Below are 21505 nucleotides of genomic sequence, written 5' to 3'. Positions count from 1 at the left end.
AGGCATTTGGTATGCTTTCTTTTATTGGTCAGAACATTGAGTATAAGAGTTGGGAGGTTATGTTGCAGCTGTACAGGACATTAGTTAGGCCACTTTTGGAAAATTGTGTGCAATTCTAGTCTCCCTCCTATCGGAAGGGAGTTGTGAAACTTGAAAGGGTTCAGAAAAGATTTACAAGGATGTTGCCAGGGTTGGAGGGCTTGAGCTATAGGGAGAGGCTGAATAGGCTGGGGCTAGTCTACTTCCAGTCTTCGGGCATCTCACCTGTGACTATCAATGATACAAATATCTCAACAATGGGCCCAGCAAACACTTCCTTAGCTTCCCACAAAGTCCTGGGGATTTATCCACCTTTATGCGATTTAAGACATCCAGCACCTCCTCCTCTGAAATATGGACATTTTTCAAGATGTCACAATCTATTTCCTCACATTCTATATCTTCCATGTTCTTCTCTACAGTAAACACTAATGCAAAATATTTGTTTAGTATCTCTTCCATCTCTTGTGGTTCCACAGCATAGGCTGCCTTGCTGATCTTTGAGGGGCCCTATTTGCTCCCTTTTTACCCTTTCATCCTTAATGTATTTATAAAATCCCTTGGGATTCTCCTTAACCCTATTTGCCAAAGCTACCTCATATCCTCTTTTTGCCCTCTTGATTTCCCTTTTAAGTACACTCCTACTGCCTTTATATCCTTCTAAAGATTCACTTGATCTCTGCTGTCTTCCTTCTTTCTCTTAACCAAAACCTCATTTTCTCTGGTCATCCAGCTTTCCCTACACCTACCAATCTTTCCTTTCACCCTAACAGGAACACACTGTCTCTGGACTCTCATTATCTCATTTTTGAACCCTTCCCAACTTCCAGCCGTTCCTTTACCTGTGAACATCTGCCGCCAATTAACTTTTGAAAGTTCTTGCTTAATGCGATCAAAATTGGCCTTCCTCCAATTTAGAACTTTAACTTTTAGATCCAGTCTTCTTTGCCTGAAGTGTAGGAAACTGAGGGGTGACCTTAAAGTGGTCTTTAAAATTATGAGAGGCATAGATAAAGTAGGTAACAAGCAGGAGGCTGGAAAAACACAGCAAGCCGGAAGCATCAGGAGGTGGTGACGTCCTGAAGAAGAGTTACACCCGAAATGTTGACTCTCTGCCTCCTGATGCTGCCTGGCTTGCTGTGTTCTTCCAGCCTCCTGCGTTACGACCTTGTCCAGCATCTGCAGTTTTTTATCTTTAACGATAGATAAAGTAGATAGCCAACTGTTTTCTCTACGGTAGAGGAATCTAAAACTAGAGGGCATTGGTTTAAGGTGAGACAGGAGCAATGTTTTCACACAGAGGGTGCTGAACGGCTGGAATGGGCTGCCTGAGTTGGTGGCGGAGAGTACAATTTCATTATTTAAGAAACATTTGGACAAGTACATTGATGGGATAGGTATGGAGGGATATGTTACACTGGCGGCATCCCCCACCTCTTCCTCCGATATATTGATGACTGTATTGGTGCCAACTCCTGCTCCCACAAGGAGGTGGAGCAGTTCCTCAACTTTACTTACACCTTCCACCCTGACCTTAAGCTCACCTGGACCATTTCCAACATCCCTCTCACCTTCCTGGACCTCTCCGTCTCCATCTCCAGTGACTGACTCAGCACAGACATCTATTCCAAACCCACCAGCCCCCACAGCAATCAGGGCTACATCTCCTCCCACCCCTTTTCCTATATAAATGCGATCCCTTACTCTGAATTCCTTAGCCTCTGCCGTATCTGCTCCCAGGAGGAGCAATGCCATTTCAGGACATCCCAGATGGCCTCTGATTTCCAGGACCACAATCTCCCCTTGCACGTGATCAACAATGCCCTCCAGTGCATCCCCTCCACTTTCCACACCTCTGCCCTTGAATTCCACCCCTCCAACTGCAACAAGGATAGAACCGCCCTGGTCCTAATCTGCCACTTACAATCAGACCCCACCACCAGAGACACATTTCCCTTCCCAACCCTGCCTGCGTTCTGCAGAGACCATTCCCTCTGTGGCCCCCTCGTTAGGTCCACAGTCCCCCACCATTCCACCCTCCACATCCAGCACCTTCCTTTGCCGCTGCAAGAGGTGTAAAACCTGCACCCATACTTCCCACCTCACCTCTGTCCAAGGCCCCAAAGGAACTTTTCACATCCAGCAGAGATTTTCCTGCACTTTCATCCACCTCATCTACTGTGTCCATTGCTCTTGATGTGGTCTCCTCTACACTGGGGAGACAGAACGTCAACTCGTGGAACATTTCAGGGAACATCTCTTGGACACAAACACCAAACAACCCCACCACCCTGTGGCTGACCACTTCAACTCCCCTTCCCAATCCACCAAGTTAAAACTCACACAACACCAGGTTATAGTCCAACAGGTTTAATTGGAAGCACACTAGCTTTCGGAGCGACGCTCCTTCATCAGGTGATGAAGCTCCTTCTATCCCACTCCACCAAGGAGACACAAGTCCTAGGCCTCATCCACCACCAAATTCAAGCCACCCAACATCTGGAGGAAGAGCACCTCATCTTCTGCCTTGGGACCCTTCAACCATATGGCATCAATGTTGATTTCACTAGTTTCCAAACCTCCCTTCCCCCCACCTCATCCTGGATCTAACCCTCAAATTCGGCACTGCCCTTTTTGACCTGCTCCACCTGTCCATCTTCCTTCCAACCTATCCACTCCACCCTCCCCACCGACCTGTCACAATCACCCTCCACTCGCATCCACCAATCACCTTCTCAGCTGCCTCCCTCCAGCCTGACCCCCACTCTCTTATTTATTTCTCAGCCCTCTTCCGTTCACCTCCCCCCCCACATTCCTGATGAAGGGCTTCTGCCTGAAACATCGACTCTCCTGCTCCTAGAATGCTGCCTGACCTGCTGTGCTTTTGCAATGCCACACTTTGACTCTGACTCTCCAACATCTGCAATCCTCATTTTCTCTCATGGAGGGATATGGACCAAACACACGCAAATGCCACTAGTTTAAATGCAAAAGCTGGGTAACATGGATAAGTTAAGCGAAAGGGTCTATTTCCATGCTGCAAATCTCGACTCTATGACACTATGAATATACCTCAGAGGCCTCTTTGAAATGGGCATTTAAAAAAAACTTCTAACAATCTAACAAAGCTATCATAGTAACACAATTCATGCTGAAAAGAACCTTCACTTCAAAAAAGCCATTCAAAAAAAACTAAGATTCCCTCATGTCATTAATTTGTTGTCACAAATCAAGACAGTTTTGAGACATTATTCAAAGTTAATCTGTCAGTCCAATTGTTGAACTAGGTGGTTGTGTATACCTTGGAGCTTACCCAAGTATTCATAATGGACTCAGCTGGCAGAAACAATTGCAATTCATAGACAGAGAAGCCTATTAAAATTACTAAAACTTATGACCGTGTTTCTTTTTAAAGCTATACTGTGTACGCTGTCAATCAATGCATTCCAGCAACAGATGGAAAACATAAGTGTAAGCTGCAGAAACTTTTATTTTCAGTTTTAAAGAGCTGTAGATTTAAATCATTTCAGGTCATGACACACAGAATTCCCAGACAGTGTTTTATTCAGTTTTTATTGTATAATAGCAATTTTCCAATGGGAAAAGTGCTCTAATTCATCTCTGCACTTACACAATGTATGTGATGCAGAGCTTGATAATCGACGACTGCTGTAGAACACATTGACAGCATCCAACTAATTAAACCGAACAGAGATGAATATAGAACATAGAACAGTACAGAACAGTACAGGCCCTTTGGCCCACAATGTTGTGTCAGGCATTTATCTTAATTGAAGATGAACCTAACCTACACATCCCTCAATTTACTCCACTGGTCACCTTATTATAGGAAGAATGTAGGTACTTTAGAGAGGGTGCAGAGGAGGTTTACCAAGATGCTGCCTGGATTGGAGGGCATGTCTTATGAAAAGAAGTTGAGTGAGCTAGGGCTTTTCACACTGGAGAAAAGGAAGAGAGGTGACTTGATAGAAGTGTACAAGGTAATGAGAGGCATAGATAGAGTAGATAGCTAGAGACTTCTCCTCAGGGCAGATATGGCTGTCACCAATGGTCATAATTTTAAGGTGATTGGAGGAAGGCATAGGGGAGATGTCAGAGGTAGGTTCTTTATGCAGAGAGTGGTATGTGCATGGAATGTACTGCCAACAGTGGTTGTGAAGTCAGAGACATTTGGGACATTTAGTCTCAAATTCTTACTAGTGGAGCCTGATTCCTCATAAATTGTTCTTTTTCTTGGGGGGTAGGCGAGGGGGTGGGGAAGTGGTGCATTGACTTTCCAGCCACACAATGGAACATGCAATGTTGGAAATGTGACATGTGGCTCACAGTAATGAATGTGACGCGTTGTAATAATGGGACACTTCAGATAGATACTGACCATATAGTCATAGAGTCATAGAGATGTACAGCATGGAAACAGACCTTCGGTCCAAATCATCCATGCCGACCAGATATCCCAACCCAATCTAGTCCCACCTGCCAGCAGCTGGCCCATATCCCTCCAAACCCTTCCTATTCATATACCCATCCAAATGTCTCTTCAATGTTGCAATTATACCAGCCTCCACCACTTCCACTGGCAGCTCATTCCATACTGGTACCACTCTCTGTGTGAAAGAAAGTTGCCCTTTAGGTCTCTTTTGTAAGGAACTTTCCTTCTTGCCTTTCAGATTGTTTTACTTGTTGTAGAGAAGGGTGATATTTTAGGGGTTGAACCACCAAGCATTAAAAGAAACGCAAGAACCCTTCATGCAGTAGATTAACAGTTCAGAGGAAGGGTCGACCCTTCCCGACCCGACGCGAAACGTTAACTCTGATTTATCTCCACAGATGCTGCCAGATCTGCTGAACTTTTCCAGCAATTGCTGGTTTTTTTTGTTCCTGATTTCGAGCACCCGCAGTTCTTTCGGGTTTTTGTTTAGTAAATTAACTGCCTGGGCATGTGCACGTTAGCATCAAACGGGAGCGGAGTCTATGTATCTCGTTTATTATCGATCATTTTAAAATGGTCGTGAAAAAGAAACAGTTCATTACACATCTTGCGAAGTCATAATTTTGCCCTAATTACCCAAGAACCATATACCAGAACGTCTCTTACTGGAGTTCCTCACCTAATGTCACTGAATTCCCAGTGCGTTCTGTCCAATTGACTTTGTCCTCAACAGCTACTTACTCGAAAGTAAATTTGGTTCAAGCATGCTTTTTAAAAAATTATTCTTAGATTTGGGAGCGATCCTTGTCGTAATTCAGAAAGCAACAAACCTGCGGCGCTCTCCGACAGAGTTCCGCTCCAGCTCCCGAAGGAGGGAGATCCCGAACGCCGCTTGGTTTTTATGCACCCTCTAATCTAACCGGCACGTCACTGATTGCGGGAGTCTGTCAGACCACACAAGCTCTTCCCAAAGCAGGAATGAAAAAGAGAAAAGCAGATCACAGACAGACAGCAGGGAAACCAGGGGACCACGCTGATTTATACAGTCTAGCACTAAAGTGTGATTGTAAGAATTTAAAACGGGGAGCCAAGCCTGTTCACTCCACTAAGAAGTAGACAGCCTGAGGCAGGCGGTACTACAGCCACTACGTTTGCATATGTGTCTTGGTTGCAAATTTTTGGGGGGCTTAATTTAAATTTATTTTTCATTAGTTCCTGAGATGTGAGTGTCTTTGGCAAGGCCAGTATTTCTTGCCAGTCCCTAATAGAAAGCGGTAGTTGAGGCAGTAAAGACACCGGCAGCGCAGTTAAATAGGAGGTTCCAGATTTTGACCCTGCGACACTGTAGACAAAACGATACAGTTCAAAGTCAAGATGGGCTGTAACTTAGAGGCGAGCTAGCAAATGGCGTTGATGTCCTAAGCGTTTAATAAGTGTATAAAGTAATGAATTCTCTGGATTTCTCTAATGCAAACTATGAAGTTCAGTTAGACTAAGAAACTGATTGAGGAGCTAGAACTAGCTGATGAAGGATTATTGGCGATGACGGCAAGTAACGACTTCTCAAGAGCTGCAAAGTCATTTTAGGACTTAACCTGGTGTGGTGTGATTTTTAACTTTGTACACCCCAGTCCAACATCGGCACCTCCAATTCTCTGGAAATGTATTTTGTGGCTTGCTTCCATTGAAAGTAATGGATAGCAAATAATCCGGTACAGCGATGTTTTAATCTGTTAAATCATCACAATCTGGGATATTTCCACCACTCATCTTTTCAAATCAAGGTTACATCCTGATAACAGATACATCCCCAGTTAAGCCGCAGTTTCAGGTCGTCTCCACGTTCCCGCTATAGTTACTTTTATAATTTTCCTTCCGCCCACAAAATCCCCTTTCCAGTTAAAAACAGGTCTAGCCTCTTGCCAATGCAGCATTCACTTACACCAGGCTGAAATTGTTATTTACCTACACAACTCTCGATAATTGAAAACCATAATAAATGACACTTAGACTAGTCTTGGTCTCTGCTGTGCAACTCCAACTGAGGCAATTTGGTAGAGGTATCATTCACTGGTTTATATAAACATTGCTGAGGCTGTCTATCAGCGTCGGATCGACTGATAATATGTTTTAGTGGCAGGAAGATTAATGACTCCGTCATTCCAATATCTAAGGGGTTGTACGCTTTTCGACTAATTATAACTCTTCGTTGGGAAAAAGATAGTTGGCAACCGCGTCGGGTCAATGAATCGGGCCAATTGTCACATTTTCCATATTTGGAGAAGCCAGCCGCTATGTGGGCAACATTCTTCTTATAAAAGCAGGTGCGGTGGATGGTTCTCGGCATCCTCCACTGAACCAATAGCAAAGGTAGGTTCGATTGGGTCACCTCTCCCACGTTTTCGTAATAGAATGGACGCGGCTATTTAACGTTAAACATTAGAATAATCAATGCTCTGAGAAAACTATCCGATGGAGAAATAACAAAATATTATTTTTATTTAGCTATGATACATAAGTGTCAGTTTCCCATAGATTTCTGTATAACGCATTTTTTTTTACATTTATGTCACATTTTCCTCTTAAGTTCCTCTCCTGATTAATGTTCATCATGGTCTTTTGCCTTTTTGCCCTGTTGAAACTGATATGAAATTTCTTGCGTCTTTTTAAAATATATTTTTAAAATTATACCAAATACACTTGAATTGCAAAATGTTTAATACATTTATTGAAGCTTGGTCAAGACAGTTACTAAGCACTTAAAGCAGGCGTGTCCTTGACAGTTCAGACCAATCTTGAATTTCAAAGGATGCTGATGGTCTAAACTGGGGAACATCTGCCTCGGAAGGCACCTTTTAAAACGTTTTCTGCGGGAGTTCAACGTGTAACTGTTGACCAAAGGATCAGAAACGTATTCATTGCGCTGAAAGAAACTGGATGGGGAGAGACGCTAACATCGCTGTTCAAACCCATAATTCTAGTACATCAATCACAAGGTTCAAACGGCAGGTTCATGCCCAAAGTCTTTCAAGTCAATAAAACATTTGCCTGGCGACGATTGATGTTTATTTTTGCTTCCAGCTCCTGGCAACTGGACAGGATTCGTTACTTCTGGCTACTTGTATCCAAGAAGGTAAGACAAACTAAGTATAATGTCCATGCATGAAACTTTCAAACTGATATGATTAGCATTGTGGTGAATGGCCTGTACATTCTATGACATTAGATGCCGCGGTTGCGCATTTACATTACTGTAGCTTAGGTATTGAATTATTCTCAGTTTTTTGATTAAAACAAATATGGTAGGGTCATTCAACAATTTGGTCAAACCTATAAAGGTGGAGGCTTGGTATAATGGTGCTGTCACTAGCCTAGTAATCTAGAGTCCCAAGCTAAAACCTCTGGAGATGTGGGTTCCAATCCTAGCATGACACATAGTTACATTTGGAGAGGCCCGGGTTCAAGTGCCACCTACTCCAAAGTTGTGCAGTAACGTCCTTGACTAGGACAAAGAGAAACAAAATGCTTTCGTGAGGGCTTTTGTGGCAGTGCCCCTGCCTCTGGGCAAGAAGGCCCACTTGCTTCCAGAGGATAGGAACAGGTTGATTGACAGTATCCACAAACGGTTTAGTGCAGATATTGGGAATCGGCGAATATGAGTAGAGACTGTATGTGTCGGTGACCAGCTGGAAATACATTCTTGTTGGACGCAAGTTGTCGCCTATCGCCATTCCAAGAGCAACTGTGAAAGTGTATGAAGAAAGCATTCCAGATGCCTCAGAATATAGTACATGTAACAATAGCAGGACATGATAGGTAGGTAGGATAGTGAAGAAAGCGTTTGGTATGCTTTCCTTTATTAGTCAGAGTACTCAGTACAGGAGTTTCATGTTGAGGCTGTACAGGACATTGGTTAGGCCATTGTTGGAATATTGCGTGCAATTCTGGTCTCCTTCCTATCGGAAGGATGTTGTGAAACTTGAAAGGGTGCAGAAAAGATTTACAAGGATGCCAGGGTCGGAGGATTTGAGCTATAGGGAGAGGTTAAATAGGCTGGGGCTGTTTCCCTTGGAGGGTCGGGGGCTGACCTTATAGATGTTTATAAAATCATGAGGGGCATGGATAGGATAAATAGACAAAGTCTTTTCCCTGGGGTCGGGGGAGTCCAGAGCTAGAGGGCATAGGTTTAGGGTGAGAGGGGAAAGATATAAAAGAGACCTAAGGGGCAACGTTTTCACGCAGAGAATGGTACGTGTATGGAATGAGCTGTCAGAGGAAGTGGTGGAGGCTGGTACGATTGCAATATTTAAAAGGCATCTGGATGGGTATATGAATAGGAAGGGTTTGGAGCGTTATGCGCCGGGTGCTGGCAGGTGGGACTCGATTGAGTTGGGATATCTGGTCGGCATGGACGAGTTGGACCTAAGGGTCTGTTTCCGTGTACATCTCTATGACTCTATGATGTAGGGTAGCCAGCGAATATTGTAACTGAAGATGCAACCTGGCCAGAGTTACAAACATGCTGCAAAACACGATAGCTCCAATATTGGCAGCATCGCGCGATGTGTATTGTGTACTGGATATATATTAGCTGTTGACGTAAATATTGCACTTCATTTTAAATATGTTGAAGTCCTATACGAGTTCTTGGTACAAACGTAGGTCTAAAACCTTCTGAATAATAACATGGTCCTGTATGTTCAATAAACATTGTGAATTGTTAAACCGCCTGTAATTGGTCTGTTTTCTTCTGAAGAAAATGTTTTAAAAACGTTACAAGGCCAGTGACACTACCGGTGTATCTCAATGTTACAAACAGAGGTTTACAACTTTCAGATCAGTTGGGTTTGATACTGGGTGGTCTCCATTTGTGCTGTCCAGTTTATTGTTGCCAGTCCAGTTACCCCACAACTGAACGATTTACCCAATCTCTAATCGATTTCCAATATACTCATTTTTAATCATTGCAAGGATTTTCAAACCGCTGTTACTCCAAACTGAAAAGTTGACACCAAATTTTAATAAATGGGTAAAAACCGAAAGAACTGCGGATGCTGTGAATCAGAAACAAAAACAGAAATTGCTGGAAAAGCTCGGCAGGTCTGGCAGCATCTACGGAGAGAAATCAGAGTTATCGTTTCGGGTCCAGTGACCCTTTTCAATTCTGAGAGTTCTGACGAAGGGTCACTCGACCGAAACAATAACTGATTTCTCTCCACAGATGCAGAGCTTTTCCAGCAATTGCTCTTTTAATAAACGGGTGCCTGGGCTCTTAAATAAATCTGCTTCGCCCCATGATCTCCTATCAGAGCCGTATTGACATGTCTTGTCTCACATATTTAACAGGCTGATTGACTCTCTGTTTCACTTTGGGGTGGAACCCATTTTGCACCGCCAAATGACTGGTGTTAGAACTTATCTCACACAGCAGCGGGCAACAAAAGAATCATTAGGTTTTATTTGTCAGCACTTGGGTTGGGCGTGCAGAGTTGACTTGAAGGTGTCTGGCTTTGTGATGGGATGCAGTGTAAAACGTACACACAGATGTACAGTTATCGTAGAATCATTACATAAACTATCTTCCAATAATAATTTAAATTCTGTTTTCTGCAGTGAACTGCAATCATGAGCTCAGACGCAGAGATGGCCGTTTTTGGGGAGGCGGCGATCTATCTTCGAAAGCCTGAGAAAGAACGGATTGAAGCCCAAAATCGACCCTTCGAAGCGAAGACTGCTTGCTTCTGTGTGGATCCGAAAGAGGAGTTCACCAAAGGCACCATCAAGAGCAGAGAAGGTGGTAAAGTGGTCGTTGAAACCATAAATAAGCAGGTGTGTGTTTCAGAAAAGTGTGCCTTCATAAAACAAACTTTAACAATTATTTTGTTTTAAGAACGTGACTAAAGATCTACGGGTCATTTTGCAGACTGTAACTGTGAAAGAAGATGAAGTCTTTCCAATGAACCCTCCGAAATTCGATAAAATCGAAGATATGGCCATGATGACTCATCTGAGTGAACCAGCTGTGCTGTTTAACCTCAAAGAGCGTTATGCAGCTTGGATGATCTATGTAAGCGAACCCATCTCCCTCAGAAGTAACAGCAGAAATGTGATTTATTGCTCAGAATGTTGCAGAATTTCTAATGCCCTTCGATTCTCTGAATTTAGACCTACTCTGGGCTGTTCTGTGTCACGGTGAACCCCTACAAGTGGTTGCCCGTGTACAATCCCGAAGTAGTGACCGGTTACAGGGGCAAGAAGCGTCAAGAAGCTCCTCCCCACATCTTCTCCATCTCTGATAACGCCTATCAGTTCATGCAAACTGGTGAGTTGGAAACTTCATTACCAAAGCCGCTATCAACTTTTCAAAAATAATACCAACAGCTAAAATTCATGTAAACAGCTAAGGAGCACTGTAACAAAAATTAAAATATACCAGAAGAAACTTACCATTCAGGACTTGCATTAAGACAATAGGATCTTGCGGTGCAACAATGATGATCCTACTTCTGGGGCCAAAAGGTCCAGGTTCAAGTCCCAGCTGCCTTGAAGGTATATTATTATATGTCTGAACAAGTTGATTAAAATAAATGAAAAGGTTTGGGGATAAGTGTCTGCACCTCACTGGAAATATTAGTGAGGTGACTAAGTGACTTAGAATCATACAGTCATAGAGATGTAGAGCACGGAGACAGAGGCTTCGGTCCAACTCGTCCATGCCGAAAGGATATCCCAATCCAATCTAGTCCCACCTGCCAGCACGTAGCCCATATCCCTCCAAACCCTTCCTATTCATACACCCATCCAGGTGCCTTTTAAATGTTACAATTGTACTAGCCTCCACCATTTCCTCTGGCAACTCACTCCATACATGTACCAGCCTCTGTGTGAAAAAAAATTGCCCCTTAGGTCTCTTTTATATCTTTTCATAGCATTCTGTGGCTCAAAGGCTTAGTGTCTCTGCTGAGTGTCTCCTGAAATAATCTACCCTGGCTCCATTGTTTGGACTCCATTTTTATACCCCAATCTGTCATCCAAAGCTCCTACCTTTCACAAGACTAGTCTTTTAGTGACATTCATTCACTAGTCATAGGATAGCATGCAGTCAAGGCCCTGCTTTGCTATAGCTTCAGTCTGATAACTTCTATTAACACTTATTTTCCTACTCCTGTGGGTATTATCAGTGCAGTTGTGGCACTGTAGGCATTTTGTGTCCATGGTGGCCTCATAATTCTATCTAAAAGCAATTTGCTCTTACTTCTTATCATATCTATGGCACTTAACTTTGGTTTCCATGGGACTGAAGCAATCTCTGCTTGCTTGTTCAGTTCTTTTGTTTCAGCTTCTTCTGCAATTTAAATCATTTAGTCATAGAACCCATTGCTCTCTTTTCATTGTTTGGCTCACCTACAAACACTTTCCTAATGTTACCTGCAGTTGTAAGGAATAACAGTGTCTTAGACTAGTGCAGAGGTAAAGCAAAATTTACATGCATATATCAATATTTTTAGGATTAGACTGTAGCAGCATTCCAAAAGCTACATGTTTCGATTATGCCCTATCCTAATAAGCAATGCAGTGGAGGACTGCAGAAATACTAATGGTGGTCTTTTTTCTGTTTCCAGATCGTGAAAATCAGTCCATTCTGATCACGTAAGATTGTTAAGCTTATGTACATGTTTAGCACCTGAACCTTACAGTACTTTTGATTTTGAAACGAAAACTCTTAAATATTTTTACAGTTCTCTGTTCTGTCCTTAGTGGAGAATCCGGTGCTGGGAAGACTGTGAACACGAAACGTGTCATCCAGTACTTTGCCTCAGTTGCAGCAAGTAGTGATGCCAAGAAGAAGGAGCAAACTGGAGGTTCACTTAAAGTAAATCAACAAGTTCTAAATGAATGGTTAAACTGAAGAGAGCCCTAAATATTCAGTTATAAAATGTCAGCAAATCATTTGTTGATAATATAAGGGTGACTTTTTGTAATAATTTGCTGGCACTGGAGCATTCGCAGCAGCTTAGCACTTCAGAAAATATATTCGGATGCAATTAAACCAAGGCCTTTGCTTCATATTTTAGATAAAATTACATTACATTTACAGCATAGAAATGTTCTATTGGGTCTAATTAGCTACTGTCAGAGACTATTACCCAGAGAAGCAATTGTCAAAGGCTTGTGCATTCTATTTGTTGCCATTTCATTAAATTCCTAGTTTGGGGAATGTAGAGCCGGGAGAGAGAGTCTCAAGATATGGGGTTGATCATTTAGGGCTGAGATAAGAAGAAATGACTTTATTCAGAGAGTTGTGAATCTTTGGAATTCTCTATGCCAAATGATTATAGATGTGCTATTGTTGAATACATTTAAGGTTGAGACAGACAAGTAGTTGCTCCCTCGAGATAGCAAGAAATGCAAGGACCAGAAATTGAGGGGGAGGAGGAGAAATTGGAGTTGAAGCCATGAATTAGCCAAGATTATATTAAGTGGTGAAAAGATTCACAATGTCTGATCCTACTCCTATTTCTTATCTTGCACTTTTCCTCAACTACCTATGTAATCAATTATTTAGCAACTCTATTCTTAGGTGTTGACTTGGAATCCACCACAACTTGCATTTAGTAATACTTTTATCATGATAAGACATTCTAGGGTGCTTCTCAGGAGCATAATAAAACAAAACATTATACTGAATACAAATAAAGATGTTAGATCAGGTGAGCAAATGCTTGGTCAATGAATTTAGGTTTTAAAGAATCTTTTAAATGAGAAAATTGAGTATGGAAGCAGAAAGATGCAAGTTGAGATTTGATGTTTATGATCTAGGCAAGTGAATGCGTAGCCACCAGTTTTGGAGTAATTACAATCAGAGATGCTGAAAAGCTCAAAATTAGATAAGCACAGGTATCTCAGAGTTTTGCTGGACCACAGGACATTAGAGAATTGAGAGGAACAAAGCCACGAAGGAACTTGAACATACTGATGAGAATTTTAACATCAAGACCTTTTTTAGGGAGGAGTCAATGTAGGTTACTGAACACAGGTGAGAAAAATGAATGGAATTGAATAGGGCAGCAGCATCTTGGTCAATGTGTGAATGGGCATATGAATTAGAAGTAGATCATTCAGCCTTTCAAGAGTGCACTGCACTCAATAAGATCACAATTCATCTCTTTTTATTTTGAATTCCACACTCCCATTTACCTCCTATAAAAACTTTAATTTGTCAGCCTTACAGGAGTCTATCTGTATTCCATTACTTGCCTCTGTGCCTCCATAGACTCAGAAGCTTGAAAATCAACTCTCTGATTGAAAAACTTGCACTCCATTTTTGTCCTAAAGCATGATCCTTCATTTTAAAACAGGATTGGACTCATGCACAAGAGGAAAACCCATTCCAAGTTTACCTAATCAAAACAATTTAGGATCTTAAATATTTGAGTCAAATTACCTCTCCCTCTTCTAAACTCCAGTGAAAGTAAGCCAAAACTGTCCAACCTGATCACTCCAAGTATCAATTGAATATACTTCTTCTGAACTACCTCCTCTGGAGTTTACAGATTACTTTTAAATCAGGAGACCAAAACTGCACATAGTATTATTCAAGATGTGGTCTCACCAATGCTCTGTATAACTGAAGCATACACGCTTATTTTTATGTTCAGTTCTTCTCATAATAAAGAACAGCATATCATTGACCTGTTTAATTACTTGCTGACCTCAAGCTTTAGAGAATGTGGAGGATGTACCAGGAGTGCACTGAAAGACTTGAGCCCAGAGTTTAGAAAGGAAAGAATTAATATTTGAACAAAAGATGAGCTGAGACAGGGACAATGTTGATGAAGTTATAGAAGTGGAATCTGGTGGTGTTAATGATGGCGGCAAAATATGGTCAGAAGTTCACCTTAAGATCAAATATAATGACAAGGTCACAGTTGCCAGGGGGAGAGAGAGATCTAATGCTGAATGTCAGATAAGTAGCTTGATAAATGAGCAAAAGTGGAGGGATCAAGACAGGCAGTGCCAAGGTAGAACCGGATGTCCTCAGTGTAAAGGTGACCATTAAAATGGTACATTTAAATGATATCAAGGGCCAACAGACAGATGAGAATAAGAAGGGAAACAAGGGTAGATCCCAGCTGGGAAAATGCAGAGCTGTGAGTGTGTGTGTATGTGTGCGTGTGTGTGTGTAAAGACGTATTTGCAAGTGGTTCCTTAACTCTAATTAGACACTTGAGAATGCCAATGCAATCTCACAGCTTTTTCAGTGAAAAGAACTCTTCTCTTCCCTGTTCCAAATCTCTTACATCTCCAAGTGACTTCTTGCTAGACCCCTCAACTACACTCAACTGCATATAAAAGCAAAGCATGCAGATGCAGGAAATGTGAAATAGAAAACGCTGAAGAAAGTCAGCAGATCTGGTAGCATCTGTGGAGAAGGGAATAGAGTTAATGTTTTGAGTCTGATATGACACTGCTTCAGAACGAAACATTAACTCTAATTTTCTCTCTTCACAGATTCTACCAGACTTGCTGAATTTCTCCAACATTTTCTCTCTTCTCTCTGAAATGTACTGTTTATTTCCATTGACTATCACAACTTTGAAACTTTTCCAACAAATCACGCTGTAATTATATTGTTCTAACAAAATTCCGCTTTGATGTCATACTAGTTAAACATTATTGTGTTCATATTGTTTTCATCCAACAACTCAGTAGCTTCATTAATAAGACTTATCAAATATACTTCTAGGGAACTCTGGAGGATCAAATCATCCAGGCTAACCCTCTGCTGGAAGCTTTTGGTAATGCCAAGACAGTGAGAAATGACAACTCGTCTCGCTTTGTAAGTGTTTGGGCAGCACCAGTATAACATATTAAAAGTCAATTTTAGATATGCTAAACAACACGAAATAAATTAAACAAAAACCTTAAAAGCACATTTAATACTCATTTTGTGAAACATCTCTCAAGGAGTTCAGCTATGTTTCTGAAATTCTATTTCAAAGGGTAAATTCATCAGAATTCACTTTGGAGCCACAGGAAAACTGGCCTCTGCTGATATTGAAACTTGTAAGTACTTATCAGTCTCATATGTACTAATAAAAGTTTGAAATGCTCCAATTAATTTATTAAGGAGGCAATATTCCTAATGAACTCTAATGTTCCGAATACAGATCTCCTGGAGAAATCCAGAGTTACATTCCAGTTAAAAGCTGAAAGAAGCTATCACATTTTCTATCAGGTTACATGCAACAAAAAGCCAGAACTTATTGGTAAGAGATCTGGAGATTAACCTAATTGAAATTTTCACTAATTGTTGCTTTTTTTACTAGTAGACTTTAAGTTCATTTATTGCTAAAATAAAAATAATTAAAATTCACCAATTAATGTGCTGCTGTTATTTGATTTCAGAAATGTTACTCATTACCACCAACCCCTACGACTTCCATTTTGTTAGCCAGGGGGAGATCACTGTTCCCAGTATCAATGATGATGAGGAACTGATGGCCACTGATGTAAGTTAATACTCTGTTTGTGAATTTCAAATTTCTATTCATTTTCAGAGTACTGTCATGTTACTGATTATTTTTGTTGGTTGCTAGGAAGCCATTGACATTTTGGGCTTTACAAGCGAAGAGAAAACAGGCATCTACAAACTTACCGGTGCAGTAATGCATTATGGCAACCTAAAGTTCAAGCAGAAACAACGGGAGGAACAAGCAGAGCCCGATGGCACTGAAGGTAACATGAAAGCAATTGAACATCATGAGGAATGTTATAAAGCATAATGATGTGTCTTGCATCTCAAAATATTAGCATGATACGGAATTGGAAATTAAATTTGCACAGGTATACGACTGAGGGATAGAATCTCATTAGTGCCTACCTTGACCCATTCTTTTGTTGTTACATTGGTAATGGAACATAACCATATCTTTTGTTTGGAGAAGTGAACTTTCGTCAAATCTGTACTATTGGTGAATATTATTCCCATGTTTCCTTATCATTGAGACCACACTAAGCTGTTCTGAGCTACATGTAATGACAAGTTCTAATAAAATAAGGGATCACAAATGTTTTACTGGCGCTGCATTATGTATGAAGAATTCCTGAAGTGATATGCTACCATATTAATCACTTTACATGGCAGCGCAATATTCTGTGCTTTCTTGTGTAATGAGGCCATTTGGCTTAGCATTAATTTGTTGGATCATTGATACAGCCACCCTTGCTCTTTCCTCATGACCATTGAATGTATTCCCTTCAATTCTTTTGTCCAATTACTTTGAAAGTTATCACTGAATCTGCTTCAACAACTCACACAACCAGGGCTTTCCAGATCTTATAATTTGCGACATTAAAGAAGGTTCCTTCTGTAGCCTCGTGGGTCTTATGTATTATATATGTACATACAAGGAAACAACTTAATCAATACACAATGTTGCGATTTGTTTCAGCAATATTATTAATTCATTACATCCAATTGCTCCCAGTAACAATGATTGATATAGTTCCACCTATGCTTCACATACATTTTATGCAGGTCAAGCTTGTGAATTACTAGTTCTATGACTGTGGTTTCTCGCATTTTGAGTAAAAACAAGGATGGAAATTTAATAAAGCACTATTTTGCATCAGTAACATCCTAGTGATAACTCTGAAGTTGAATTTCCTTGGGGCTTGTCCTAATCCATCTCAATTGCTATTGTGCAAGTTCAGGAGTAATCCTCATCTTTTAAGTTATAAAAGAAATTTAGGAGCTTTGTACGTGTTAGAAATCTTGATGTGTTTCACTGGTGCTTTATCAATTAAAATTTTACATAAACCATGTTGAGGAGCTCAGTCAAAGAGGTAGGTTTTAAAAGTACAAGACAGTGTAATAATCCTTTCAAATGGCTGGTATAAGCATGATGGCTAGTTTCATTCATCTTACAGTATGACTGAACCACTTTTCTCCTTCTTAATTGCCGACAAAGCATCTTACCTGATGGGTCTCAATTCTGCTGATTTATTCAAAGCTTTGTGTTATCCACAAGTAAAGGTTGGCATCTTTAAATGTCTTGAGAGAGATAGAGAAAATAGGCTTGATATAGGAACTCCAAACCAGAATTAGAAAATACTGAGAATTGAATGGAGATTCCAGAGGGGCGAGGTGAGGTAAGGGGAGGGCATGAAATAATCTGCACACAATGATGAGGATTCTAACGCAATAATCTGACTAAACCAATAAAGTGACATGGATCCAAGAAGACACTTCGAAATAGAACAAAATAGTTACAGGAAAGGAAAACCGGGGGGATCGGACACAAATCAGGTATGACAAATTATGGCAGATAGAGAGACCCCAGTTCAATGATAGCTTGCTCAGATTAGTTTCTCAGTTGGGTGGACCTCCTCTGTTTTGTTCTATTTAAGCTGAGATAATTGCCGCTAGGCAGGAATGCTCTCTATTAATTGTTGAGTAATGTCAATTGGTGTGGTGCTGGAAAGTTGGCTCTTTCCACCTAGAACTTAATTCAAGTGGTGGTGAGATCAGGACAGGGTATATACTCTAACTCCTGGTCTAATTATGTTGCTTTCCCATGTTAATGCTGTCCACCTTTGGGACTGGAAGACTTTGCCAATTGGCTGCATTTCACTTTCTCTGATAGCTGCCAAAGCTGTCAAGTATTTCCAGTATTTTCTGTTTCCAAAGAACAGAAAAAGTGAAGTTTTGGAACAAATGCTCAAAATCAAGGAGCAAAAGATTTTCTAACCAAAGGTCAAATCGATAAAATACATAGAGATGAAATGAGCAGAAGAGAATTTGTTTGTCGAGAGTGAACTTTTAAATCTGGAATGCATATTCCGTGCAGCGATGTAAGAAAATGCAACAATATTTTTCAAAATGTTATTATATAATTGCAAGAAAGGGAAATATTTCCAAAGCTGTAAGTACAAGACAGTGTAATAATCCTTTCAAATGGCTGATACAAGCATGATGGTTGGTTTCATTCACCTTACAGTATGACTGAACCACTTTTCTCCTTGTTAGTTGCTGACAAAGCATCTTACCTGATGGGTCTCAATTCTGCTGATTTACTCAAATCTTTGTGTTATCCACGAGTAAAGGTCGGCAATGAATTTGTGACAAAAGGTCAGACTGTACAGCAGGTACTGTTTTCACTTCTGATGTCCTTCTGGTGAAATTGCTTCTTAGTGTTCTGATGTACATTCTGTCACTGATGTGTGCTTTGTCTTGATAGGTAAACAATGCTGTTGGTGCCCTTGCAAAATCAGTCTATGAGAAAATGTTCTTGTGGATGGTGATTCGTATTAATCAGCAATTGGACACAAAACAGCCCAGACAGTTTTTCATTGGTGTGCTGGACATTGCTGGTTTTGAAATCTTTGATGTAAGAGACATTACATTATTTTTGAGGAATATCTAAATTACATGTATTATGATGATGCTAGTTGGTATTTTCTGAATGACAAGTTAATACCTACTGTGTGCTCCAGCTGACAGAGTTAAATGGTTGGGATCAACTACATCTTGTGTTAAAGTAAAATCTTTTATTTTTGTATGTGTTATACATTTCTATGCATACATTTCAAATGAAAACTATTTATGCAAACTTGCCTTAGTGTAATTGTACTCTCCTGCCACTAGTGACATTTCAATTGTTCCACTTGGAGTAAGGGACTCAGTGGTGTCAGTTATGGTTCACTAGCAGCAGTCCCGCCTATGAACTAGAACATAGGTGTTCTAGCACAATTTTGGAGACTTGATAATCCAGGCTGACATTTCAGTATGAAGAGAACACTGTGCTCTTTTTCAGATAAGGCATTAAATGGTGGCCCTCTTTTGATCTCTTAGGTAGATGTAAAACTTTCCATTACTATCAAAGAACTGCAGAAGATTCTTTTTAGTTGCCTGATCCAATGACCAATGTGGATTGTCTGTCATTCCTGCTTGTGTGACCATGCACTCTACAAATGTGCTTGCCATGTTTCCTACATTAAAACAGTGGCTGCATTCAAAAACAGTTAATTATTTCTGATGTCACTTTAAAATATGCTGAAGTCATAAAAAGTACCATAAATATCAAATGGAAAGTGTTTATTTCTTTACATAGTGACACGTTTACGTAGGTTGTTTTCATTTTAATAGTTCAATATGAACTTATAATATAACACATTAATAAGTTGTGCTGTACTATTTTTAACGAATTACCACTCAATTTTATAATCATCAAAAGGAGACTGCAGATTCAAGGTTAGAGGGCAAGGGATCATTTGACCTGATCTAAAAGTCTAATTTAGTCTACATTCTGCTGTTATTTTCATATACAAATAAATATATCATATTATAAAGTTCTAAATTCACAATTATAGTGGGACTGATGTGTAACCCTCTCGCCCAATAACTGCAACAGTGGTGCTATAGCACCTCCACTGGTGTAGGCTGTAATTACAGGCTGCAAAATTTAAATAGGCAATTTTCCATATAAGTATGTACGTATGGATATGAAAAGGGAAAAAAATGACAGGGATTTGTCACATTTTATAAAAATAATATGTTCCACGTCCATATAAGTGGTGCTTATATTCATTATGCTTTTTTAAAAACAAAGTGGAAAATTCAATGACTGATTATCTCTTTTAATTGTTCTATACTATGCAGTTTAACAGCTTTGAACAGTTATGTATCAACTTCACTAATGAGAAACTGCAGCAGTTCTTCAACCACCACATGTTTGTTTTGGAACAAGAAGAATACAAAAAAGAAGGAATTGAATGGGAATTCATTGATTTTGGTATGGATCTGGCTGCTTGTATTGAGCTAATTGAAAAGGTGAGGACATTAAGATTGATAGAGGATTGATGCTAATAATGGACATATAATATGATTGTAGCTGCCATATGCTTATAATTGAATGGACATCTGATACACTTTATTCATTCTTCTTTTACTTCAATTAACAGCCCATGGGTATTTTCTCAATCCTGGAAGAGGAGTGCATGTTTCCCAAGGCTTCAGATCTCACTTTCAAAAATAAGCTATATGATCAGCACCTTGGAAAAAGCAAGAACTTCCAGAAACCCAAGCCTGCTAAGGGCAAGGCTGAAGCTCACTTTGCCTTAATCCACTATGCTGGCACTGTTGAATATAATGTCACTGGTTGGCTGGAAAAGAACAAGGACCCACTGAATGAAACTGTTATTGGGCTATACCAGAAGTCTTCTCTGAAACTGTTGCAAACACTTTACGCTGGTCATTCTGCAGAAGGTATGATTTGATCATCAATTTTGAGAATATTTTGTTCAAAAGTTTTCCATTACTAATTGCTGAAAATATTACCTTGCAGCTGAAGCTGGCAAGAAGGGAGGCAAAAAGAAGGGTTCATCTTTTCAGACTGTCTCAGCTTTGTTTAGGGTACGTTTCTTTTTAATATATTAGAACTGCATGATTTAGTCATGAAGTGATTACTTCCAAGAAGTATTCTCCCAGGGGAAATGGTGTTGGGGTACAATCCCGGACAAGTATTCCAGAGAATACTGGAATATCGCTTTGAGGACTGAAATTCAAGTTCCATTAATGATTATGGAATTAAATTCAATTAATAAAGTCTAGAATTGAATATTTTTCTCAGTAATGGTGACCATGCTTTCTGTAACAAATGTCTTTTCAAGATGCAAGCTTGTCATCCATATCTATTCTTAATTAAACTGCCCTCTGAAATAGCCTAGCAAGCTTCTTAAGTTAAGGACAATTAGGGATGAATAACAAATGCTGGCTTGCTAGTGACACATGACATGTCAAATTAACAGCTGTGGCCACAAGGTCACAGTTCAAGAATATAGGATAGGTCATTTAAAACTAAGAATAAATTTATTCACCTAGAGTCTGGTGAGTCTGTGGAGTTCTCGTAGGCCAGTTAAGGCCAAAGCATTGAATGTTTTCAGGAATGAGTTAGATAAAGTCATTAGGGCTAAAGGATCTGAAAGCATGGGAAGAAAGTGGGAACTGGG

The 21505-nt window shown here is 40.2% G+C and overlaps 1 protein-coding gene across 1 annotated transcript in view; it reads left to right on the top strand.

Annotated features, from left to right (window-relative positions):
- The window catches only part of LOC122562022 (uncharacterized), an 81502-nt gene that overhangs the window by 41450 nt on the left and 18547 nt on the right, over positions 1 to 21505 (top strand). The window contains exons 40-55 of the mRNA XM_088000358.1: positions 7574 to 7625; positions 10107 to 10321; positions 10416 to 10559; positions 10658 to 10814; positions 12115 to 12142; positions 12251 to 12365; positions 15240 to 15332; positions 15496 to 15559; positions 15664 to 15762; positions 15902 to 16005; positions 16093 to 16231; positions 18525 to 18643; positions 18736 to 18885; positions 20157 to 20327; positions 20459 to 20762; positions 20842 to 20909. Of these exons, the coding sequence (XP_087856484.1) occupies positions 7574 to 7625; positions 10107 to 10321; positions 10416 to 10559; positions 10658 to 10814; positions 12115 to 12142; positions 12251 to 12365; positions 15240 to 15332; positions 15496 to 15559; positions 15664 to 15762; positions 15902 to 16005; positions 16093 to 16231; positions 18525 to 18643; positions 18736 to 18885; positions 20157 to 20327; positions 20459 to 20762; positions 20842 to 20909 (2022 nt within the window). The remainder of the gene's footprint in view (positions 1 to 7573; positions 7626 to 10106; positions 10322 to 10415; positions 10560 to 10657; positions 10815 to 12114; positions 12143 to 12250; positions 12366 to 15239; positions 15333 to 15495; positions 15560 to 15663; positions 15763 to 15901; positions 16006 to 16092; positions 16232 to 18524; positions 18644 to 18735; positions 18886 to 20156; positions 20328 to 20458; positions 20763 to 20841; positions 20910 to 21505) is intronic.

This window comes from Chiloscyllium plagiosum, unplaced genomic scaffold (genome assembly GCF_037043375.1).
Source record: "Chiloscyllium plagiosum isolate Xiang-an unplaced genomic scaffold, Cpla_swu_hap1 HiC_scaffold_25, whole genome shotgun sequence".
NCBI lineage: Eukaryota > Metazoa > Chordata > Chondrichthyes > Orectolobiformes > Hemiscylliidae > Chiloscyllium > Chiloscyllium plagiosum.
Note: the sequence above shows the minus strand (reverse complement) of the source record. Positions and strands in the feature narration are given on the sequence as shown.